Source organism: Leuciscus leuciscus (genome assembly GCF_965113295.1).
Source record: "Leuciscus leuciscus genome assembly, chromosome: 14".
Lineage (NCBI taxonomy): Eukaryota > Metazoa > Chordata > Actinopteri > Cypriniformes > Leuciscidae > Leuciscus > Leuciscus leuciscus.
The window spans coordinates 85,991-95,000 of NC_138738.1; the positions used below are offsets into that span (position 1 = coordinate 85,991).

Consider the following 9,010-nt stretch of genomic DNA (forward strand, 5'->3'; position numbering starts at 1 on the left):
CGTTCTGACAAAATGTGTTTCATGAACATTAGCTGTGCGCGTGCAGTTATAAGAGCTGATACAATGTAAGGAACAACCAACACTATGAGAGAGATGTCTAGTGTCCTGTAGCGTATGCACACTTACTTCACAAGTACTTTCATTTCACCATTTCCATGACTACCTAGTTAGTGCACTAAGAGAAGCATGATATACGAGAGCAGCACTTCCAGGGCCTGTCCCATTACACACACACACACACACACGATCTCGGACCCTTGAGCGAGTGTGTGCACATGACAGGAGCACGCAGGACTGGCCCAGGTCTGATACACTCTCGCTAACACCGCCTCTGAGTGCTATTTGAGGATGAGCATATCCCATCATGCATTATGTTCAGGGACTCACGTGTCACAGTGATGAGATATTTTTTTTTTTCAGGACGTTCAATTAATGCAATATTACATATAGGGCGACAATGTGCATTTTGTAAAATGTTCGCAACTTATCACTTAATTAGAATCATCACAATTAAATTGTGTGGCCTGTTTCAGATATTTAGAAGTTTATTTTAAAGGGCAATTTATTTAAAATAATAATGATAATAAAATTAAAAAAGAGTGTAAAACAACTTAGCATTTACACAACACAATAAGTGTGCCCCATCAGACAATCAAACGTTCTACACACACTATGGCCTTCAGGCACACTTGAACACGAGCCAAACTTACGAGCGGGTGAGAGCAAAGAGCGCAAGTCTGAGTTTTGGGACATGGAGGGGATTCAGTGGCAAACACGACCTCACAACTGGTTTAGCATCACTTGTGTTTATTCACTCATCACATTTCTTGGATCACAGCAAGTGACTCGTCGTTACAGGGGGAAGAAGAGGTTGACCACTTTAATTAAATACAGCAGAATGTATGGCTAACCCAATCTGCAATGAGCTTTTACCAAGACCGTCCACAGGCCGATCCTAATCTGTGTCACTGCTAACACTTCACAGCGCGGTGGGAGAAGAATGGGGAAAACTGATCCTTAACAAGCAAACAGACACGAAACAGCAGCTTTAATCTGAGCCAATGAGTAAATGTGCATTTTTAACATGATGATTATATCAAAAGTGAATTTCATACAACACTGCATGGTTAAATAAATGTGGACATCTCTTTCTAATGAATGGGTTTGGTTACTTCAGTCATTCTGTGAGGACTGATAATGCTACAACATACGGTGAGATGTCTTTGTGTTGCTGCAGTTTGTGGAGGTTTGTGACCCCGTGCACAAAGAGATATGCTTTACTGAGTGAGGAACAACATTCAAAATGTTCAACAAGACACAGGAGCAAAAGAATTTAGACACAGATGTCGGGTGAGTCGATGTTTCAGTTCATTCCAAAGGTGTTCAGTGGCGTTCAGGTCAAGTTATTCCCACTACAGTCAATAAGCTCTCTCTTTACGGCCCTTGCTTTGTCCACGGGTTCAGTCATGCTGGAGAACAAGAGGATCCTCCAGTAACGCTGTAGCACACATTTCTCTAGCATGTCACTGTCTGGTATAGCACTAATATTTGGTCTCACAGAAATGACTAGAATAGTTTTTGGCTATATAGTGTACGTCCCAATTATAAAGATATAAAGAAACAGTCGGTCAGGAGCACACAGTCATGACATTAAAGACAGAATAGTAGAGCTCTGTTAAAAGTCTATAAAGTTTCTGTTTAAAGGTGATAGTGTGTCAGCGAGGAAGATCTGCAGTTCCAGCGCTCGGAGGATGGAGGACCGTCGCTCTACCGGTCCGGGTAGGGTTAGGTTGGGTTAGGGTCCAGGTCAGAGGTCAGGGGTCAGGGTTCAGGTTCCCTCGCTCTACCGGTCCGGGTTAGGGATCAGGGGTCCAGGTTGGGTTGGGTCAGGTCAGGGTTCGGGTTCCCTCGCTCTACCGGTCCAGGTTAGGGGTCAGGGGTCCAGGTTGGGTTGGGTCAGGTCAGGGTTCAGGTTCCCTCGCTCTACCGGTCCGGGTTAGGGGTCAGGGGTCCAGGTTGGGTTGGGTCAGGTCAGGGTTCGGGTTCCCTCGCTCTACCGGTCCAGGTTAGGGGTCAGAGGTCCGGGTTAGGTTAGGGGTCAGGACAGGGGTCAGGTTCCCTCGCTCTACCGGTCCAGGTTAGGGGTCAGAGGTCCGGGTTAGGTTAGGGGTCAGGACAGGGGTCAGGGTTCAGGTTCCCTCGCTCTACAGGTCCAGGTTAGGCTGTGTTAGGGGTCAGGGGTCAGGGTTCGGGTTCCCTCGCTCTACCGGTCCGGGTTAGGGGTCAGGTCAGGGGTCAGGGGTTCGGGTTCCCTCGCTCTACCGGTCCGGGTTAGGGGTCAGGTCAGGGTTCGGGTTCCCTCGCTCTACCGGTCTGGTCTCTGCAGGACGAAGACTTTGGCTTTATGATCTCCTCCGGCAGTGACTGCGACTGACGCCTCTCTGTGGACACGACAGACCCAACATCACAAACCAACAAAGAGCACAAATTAATATTTTACCCATGATGAAGGTAGAACACATCAAGGAAGCAAAGCATGTTCAGTCTTTAATTTGACTTTTATGGACAAACTTGTCAAAATTTGAAAGAATAATTTTTAAAATATCTTGGATAAAAGCGTCTGCTAAATGAATGAATGTAAATCTTCATCGCAGGTCTTCTGGGTTTGAAATGACATGAGAAAATTATGATTTTAGGGTGAACTAAGCCTTTAACAGTCAGAGTAAAGTATCTGATGTAGAGAGGGGTGAAGACCGGACAGAGGAACATTACAATGTCTTTATGGACATGAACACACTGCAGCTAAACTGCAGATAATCCGGTTGTCAGTTCACCTTTTAGTGTTTAACCCCGTTCTGGTCACACACAGTTCAGTTATTAATGGGAATGACAACCGCATTCAACAACCGAATTAACTCCCAAAAAAGAGGGAAGGAAAGAAGTACGAGCCTAGACTCACTCCCGTTGCCAGATCTTGCTAGAAAACAGAAACCGTAAACAGAACAAGCCCATAATGAAGCTAAATCTTTATACTGAAAGCAGGCATAAACAAAACTGCACATTGTCAATAGAGGTTTAGCTAAAACTGCAAACACAAGTCTTCGGTTGCGGTCAGTGTTAGCTAACATATTGCTTTGGTCAAAAAGAGCAGGTACCAAACGCACAAGAAGCCAAAGCGTTGCTATGGTTACCACTGCGAGAATCAATTTCGGGTGTGAGTTGTTTTCCGTACACATGGAATGATAATTTAGGGAATCCAGTTGTGACTCCTAAAAACTTTACTCTGGCGAAACAGGAGCATTCACCAACTATGTGAAATAAATAAAACACCCATTTCAGAATCGCCATTTGTCAGTCAAACACGGTTTTAGCTTTTTAAATCTTATGTACATTATTGTGTTACTGATAAATAAACTAATTAAAAAACATTTACTTTATATGCAAAGCAGCACACTGTCACATGAGCTCTTTCTCTTATAGGCATCACTGTCACAACACACAGCACTACCGTCAGTTCCTGATCGGCCTCAGTTCAACACACACGCCCGTTCAGTTCAACACACACGCCCGTTCAGTTCAACACACACGCCCGTTCAGTTCAACACACACGCTCGTTCAGTTCAACACACGCCCGTTCAGTTCAACACACGCCCGTTCAGTTCAACACACACGCCCGTTCAGTTCAACACACACACCCGTTCAGTTTAACACACACGCCCGTTCAGTTCAACACACACGCCCGTTCAGTTCAACACACACGCCCGTTCAGTTCAACACACACACACCCGTTTAGTTTAACACACACCCGTTCAGTTTAACACACACCCGTTCAGTTTAACACACACGCCCGTTCAGTTCAACACACACCCGTTCAGTTTAACACACACCCGTTCAGTTTAACACACACCCGTTCAGTTTAACACACACGCCCGTTCAGTTCAACACACACACCCGTTCAGTTCAACACACACACACCCGTTTAGTTTAACACACACCCGTTCAGTTTAACACACACGCCCGTTCAGTTCAACACACACGCCCGTTCAGTTCAACACACACGCCCGTTCAGTTCAACACACACACCCGTTCAGTTCAACACACACACCCGTTCAGTTCAACACACACACACCCGTTTAGTTTAACACACACCCGTTCAGTTTAACACACACGCCCGTTCAGTTCAACACACACGCCCGTTCAGTTCAACACACACGCCCGTTCAGTTCAACACACACACCCGTTCAGTTCAACACACACGCCCGTTCAGTTCAACACACACGCCCGTTCAGTTCAACACACGCGCCCGTTCAGTTCAACACACACGCCCGTTCAGTTCAACACACACACCCGTTCAGTTCAACACACACACCCGTTCAGTTCAACACACACACACCCGTTTAGTTTAACACACACCCGTTCAGTTTAACACACACGCCCGTTCAGTTCAACACACACGCCCGTTCAGTTCAACACACACGCCCGTTCAGTTCAACACACACGCCCGTTCAGTTCAACACACACGCCCGTTCAGTTCAACACACACACCCGTTCAGTTCAACACACACACACCCGTTCAGTTTAACACACACCCGTTCAGTTTAACACACACCCGTTCAGTTTAACACACACCTGTTCAGCACGAAGTCGAGGATCTCAGCAGTGTGTCCATGATACTCCGACATCAGCATCCCCGATCGAGCGTCCCACAGAGTCATGACACCAGCCAGATTACAGGTGGAGACCACAGCAGACGCCTCTTCCCACTGCAGGTGGACTAGCCCAACCTGACACACACACACACACGTCATATAAGACAAGACGTTTTTGTGCCATATTTAAATGTATTCTCAGCTTTTACCTCATGTTTACACCGATGTCTGAGGCTCTGTGAATTCATATCATAAATGGCCAGTGTGCCGTCCAGATACGCAACAGCAACTAGAGGCAACCTGGAACACAGCAAAACACTTCTAATAAGTCAAGTCACATTTATATATTATGAATGAAACCAACCCACGACCTGACCTCTGACCTGTAACGCTGCCTGAATCATTGGCTCGTTGGCCAGAGGAGAACTGGGACTGAGTTTCTCACGAGGGTTTTCCTCCATTCTGTCACTGATGGAGTTTGTGCTCGTCACTGTCGCCTCAAGATTCATTATTTGGAGGAACTTAATATTCAACAGTATTATTGATCTGACTGCTGTATGATGACATCACTGTTTTCTCTAGAACTGCTTTATAGATGATCATATTTGATGAACTTTACAGTTACACTGACCTGACCTCAGCTGATGTGTTTGCATCACTGCTCATTATTTTCCTGTTTATCACTAAAGCTGCTTGTACTGTATAAACAACATGTATTGTGTTAAGCGCAACAGAAATAAAGGAGGACTACATGGACCCTAATAATAGGATTACTAGAACAGTTGGAAAAAAAGTTTAATGTAACCACGCAAATCAGAACAAATCAGATTTAAATTTCATTCAGATGTTAAGGGGTTAGGGTTAGGGTTTATACCTTTTCTAAACCATTCGATAGGACATGTAAACACTTGATTGGACTGAAAACTGAGACTGATAAGTTTTGCGCATGTGCATTGACGTAGAACTGGCGTAATGACGTATGAAGCACAGAACGAGTTCTCCTTCCACTCATCATCTGTGAAGAGCAGGACAGTGTCGTCCCAGCAGCCCTTGCTTCAGACTCATCCACAGATGCTTGTTTTGGCCATTTTTACTGCTTTATAGATATAAGCAGTGCTCGTCGTCTCCTAATCACAAGTCAATGTTTGGTGGACTGATGTTACTCAGTTAAAAAGCGGATCTTGTGCTCGGAGACTGGCTGGGAGAGATCATTGAGGATCAAGTCTGACTGGCGGATCACTGTGTGTTTGCACTACATCAGAACACTACTACACACTCATGCCTGAGTAGAGTTATATGCTTTACTTACACATTACAAAATCCCACAGATTCTACAGAGTTGGATTCCTGCTCCTGCATCGAGTCTTTGGCTTCAGTGTTTTCACTGGAAAATGAACATAACACCTAAAGAAGAAAATAAAGGAATCACACTGCAGAACATGTGAAGCTCTCTGATGTGAAGAAGCACTTGCTTCCCCCAGGAAATAATTCTTCTTATTTAGAAAATATATCTTGATTTAAGAATTTTAAGATATTGTACTTCATAAAAAGAAAAGCATTTTTGCAGCGTGTATGAATGCTTTAAAAAGGAGGATCTCTGGGTTTACCGAAGAAAACCAGGTTAGGTCCACAGAGTAAGTTACCATGGTAAATCTCACAATCATTCCTCGATTCACGATGCATCGATTTATTGTCCCAGCCCTAATGTATGATTCAACATTGTCTTGATTTGTGCATTAATTGTGATGTAATTATAAAGTATAAATAAAATCATCATTTAAACATTATGCAGCATGACAGAAATGTGACTCAGTTTTTTTCTCACTACACTAAGATTCCCAGATATTAGTTGACCTAAACTTGACTAAACAAAAACAGGAAAAGGTTGACTACATGTGATAAAAACTAAAGAGTACACCTGACACGACTAAGACTAAATTAAAAAATAGCTGACAAAATGAACACTAGTGCTTTGAGACTTCCTGCTTCTTTATTAAACGCACAAATAAAGAGATAAGAATATCACTCTAGTATTGAGTATTGGTTAGGGTTCCTCTGGTCACCTTTCCTGTGGACGTGTTGATGAGTTTGGCCTGGCCGTCTACGGAGCCCGTCAGAACCAGCGTTCCCTCTTTATTGCAGGCCAGAGCCGTCAGCGGCCCCTGGTGCCCGTCGGGCCCTGAGGAAACACACACACACACACACGGGTTCAGGGCTAACAACACACTTACATCCGCCCTATTGATTGAGTCATCTCACATCCTATGCTTTATAGGGAAAGTAGAAGTGTTGAAACAGCATTAAGAGTGAATAACTAATGATTTCTCATACAGAAAGTTCTAGGCCTAACCCTAACAGCAGATGGCGCTGTAGGCTAGCTTAACCACACACTCTAATGCTCATGAAGAAGGTGTGTGTGTGTTCGGGTGTGTGTGATACCAGTCCACTGAAGGGTTAAGCGTACTCGCACCTCAGAGTGCTCTAATGATGCGATACTAATGATAACAGTCCACTGCAAACACACTTGTAATTTATTTCAACCTTTTCGAACTTTATAAAATATTATAGAGGATTGAAGAACTGTGTGTGAGGAACTGGAAGCCAGCAGAGTTTGGCTGTTTCTGAAACTACACACTTCATCTGCTGTTAGAAACTACGCTCAGAATCGATTTGAGAGACAATCAGGATGCATTTGGAAAATCCGGTCCGGAATCGTCTGAAGAATCACGATGCATCGATGTATTACCCCAGTCCTGGAGAGCACATCATCAGCCCTGCAGCGACACCCTAACCCTAACCCCAACCTTAACCCTAACCCAACTCTGACCAGTTCATCACAATCTTTAACTTTAGTTGCAAATGTATTAATTGTCTTTATTTGCAATCCGGTGCAATATCAGACGAATGAATTACCTTTGATGACACAGAGGGCATTGCCTTGTTTCAAGTCCCACAGACGTAAACTTCCATCCTCGTATCCCACAATCACTCTCTTCCCTGTAAACACACAGACGCTCAGTTCACCTGCATCATCATCATCATCATCATCATCATCAAGTCATCTTCATTTATATAGCGCTTTTAACAATGTAGATTGTTTCAAAGCAGCTTTACAGAGATAAACGTATAATTTAAGGTAACAGAGATTGTTTTGGCTTTATAGCGGTTCTTTAATAAAGTTATTTTCCAGCTAAAGTTAGTTTTGATTGATTCGCTTCCGTCGCAACGATCATTTGTTATTAAATTAGGGGCCGCTAAGACGACACCATTCTCTCTACACAGACTTTAAACGCGAACCTGTGAGAAACGCTGATGGCGTTCACATGCGCATCAAGAATTGGTTCTATAGTTATGTGCGTTTGAATATATGTGCGCAGGTTTGGAATTCCCTACAGACCAAGCCTAAACAAAGTACTGGTCTTTCCTTGTACATTTTGATACAGAAATTAATTTATTTTTGTCACTTCGGGGTAGGTACGTCATCATCATCATCATCATCATGTCTCGAGACTGGATTACTGTAATGCTTTATTAGCTGGTTGTCCTGCATCCTCAATAAACAAGCTACAGTTAGTCCAAAATGCAGCTGCTAGAGTTCTTACTAGGTCAAGAAAATATGATCATATAACACCAATTCTATCATCTCTACACTGGTTACCTATTAAGTTCCGTATCAATTACAAAGTATTACTAATGACCTATAAAGCCCTAAATGGTTTAGCTCCTGGGTATTTAACGGAACTTCTATCGCCCTACAATCCATCGTGCTCTTTAAGATCACTAAATTCGAGGCTTCTGGTCATTCCTAGGATATCTAAGACCACTAAAGGAGGGAGGGCATTTTCACATTTAGCTCCTAAACTCTGGAATTGCCTTCCGGATATTGTTCGAGGCTCAGATTCGCTGTCCCAGTTTAAAACTAGATTAAAGACGCATCTCTTTAGCCAAGCATTCACATAATACTTACCTTTTATACTACAGTTGAATCAGATTGAATGCATTAATATTAGGAACAGCAGCTACGCTAATAATTTCCCATCTGCTTTTCTGTTGTTATCTCGGGACGCTAGTCCCGAGGTAAATAGAGTACGTCAGCTCCAGTTTGTATCCAGCCTCTCATGGAAACTTCAGATGCCCCAACACCCATGCAGAGACGACTCGAAGCCCGTGAGGAGACGACTCCACGCCGGCGATATGTTATGCCCTAAATTAATGCATGATTAACTAACTGTATTTTTCTATGTACATTTTTTGAAATGCACTTTCTGTAAAGCTGCTTTGAGACAATATGTATTGTGAAAAGCGCTATACAAATAAATTTGAATTGAATTGAATCATCATCATCATCTGCTCTCACCGTC

The 9,010-nt window shown here is 43.5% G+C and overlaps 1 protein-coding gene across 1 annotated transcript in view; it reads right to left on the reverse strand.

Annotated features, from left to right (window-relative positions):
* Positions 1 to 790: 790 nt before the first annotated feature.
* Positions 791 to 9,010, reverse strand: part of aamp (angio-associated, migratory cell protein) — an 11,928-nt gene continuing 3,708 nt past the window's right edge. The window contains exons 5-11 of the mRNA XM_082190279.1: positions 9,007 to 9,010; positions 7,563 to 7,646; positions 6,713 to 6,828; positions 5,959 to 6,053; positions 4,859 to 4,949; positions 4,630 to 4,784; positions 791 to 2,441 (exon numbers count right to left, since the gene is read on the reverse strand). The exon at positions 9,007 to 9,010 is cut by the window's right edge and continues 141 nt beyond it. Coding sequence (XP_082046405.1) covers positions 2,366 to 2,441; positions 4,630 to 4,784; positions 4,859 to 4,949; positions 5,959 to 6,053; positions 6,713 to 6,828; positions 7,563 to 7,646; positions 9,007 to 9,010 — 621 coding nt within the window. The 3' untranslated portion in view covers positions 791 to 2,365. The remainder of the gene's footprint in view (positions 2,442 to 4,629; positions 4,785 to 4,858; positions 4,950 to 5,958; positions 6,054 to 6,712; positions 6,829 to 7,562; positions 7,647 to 9,006) is intronic.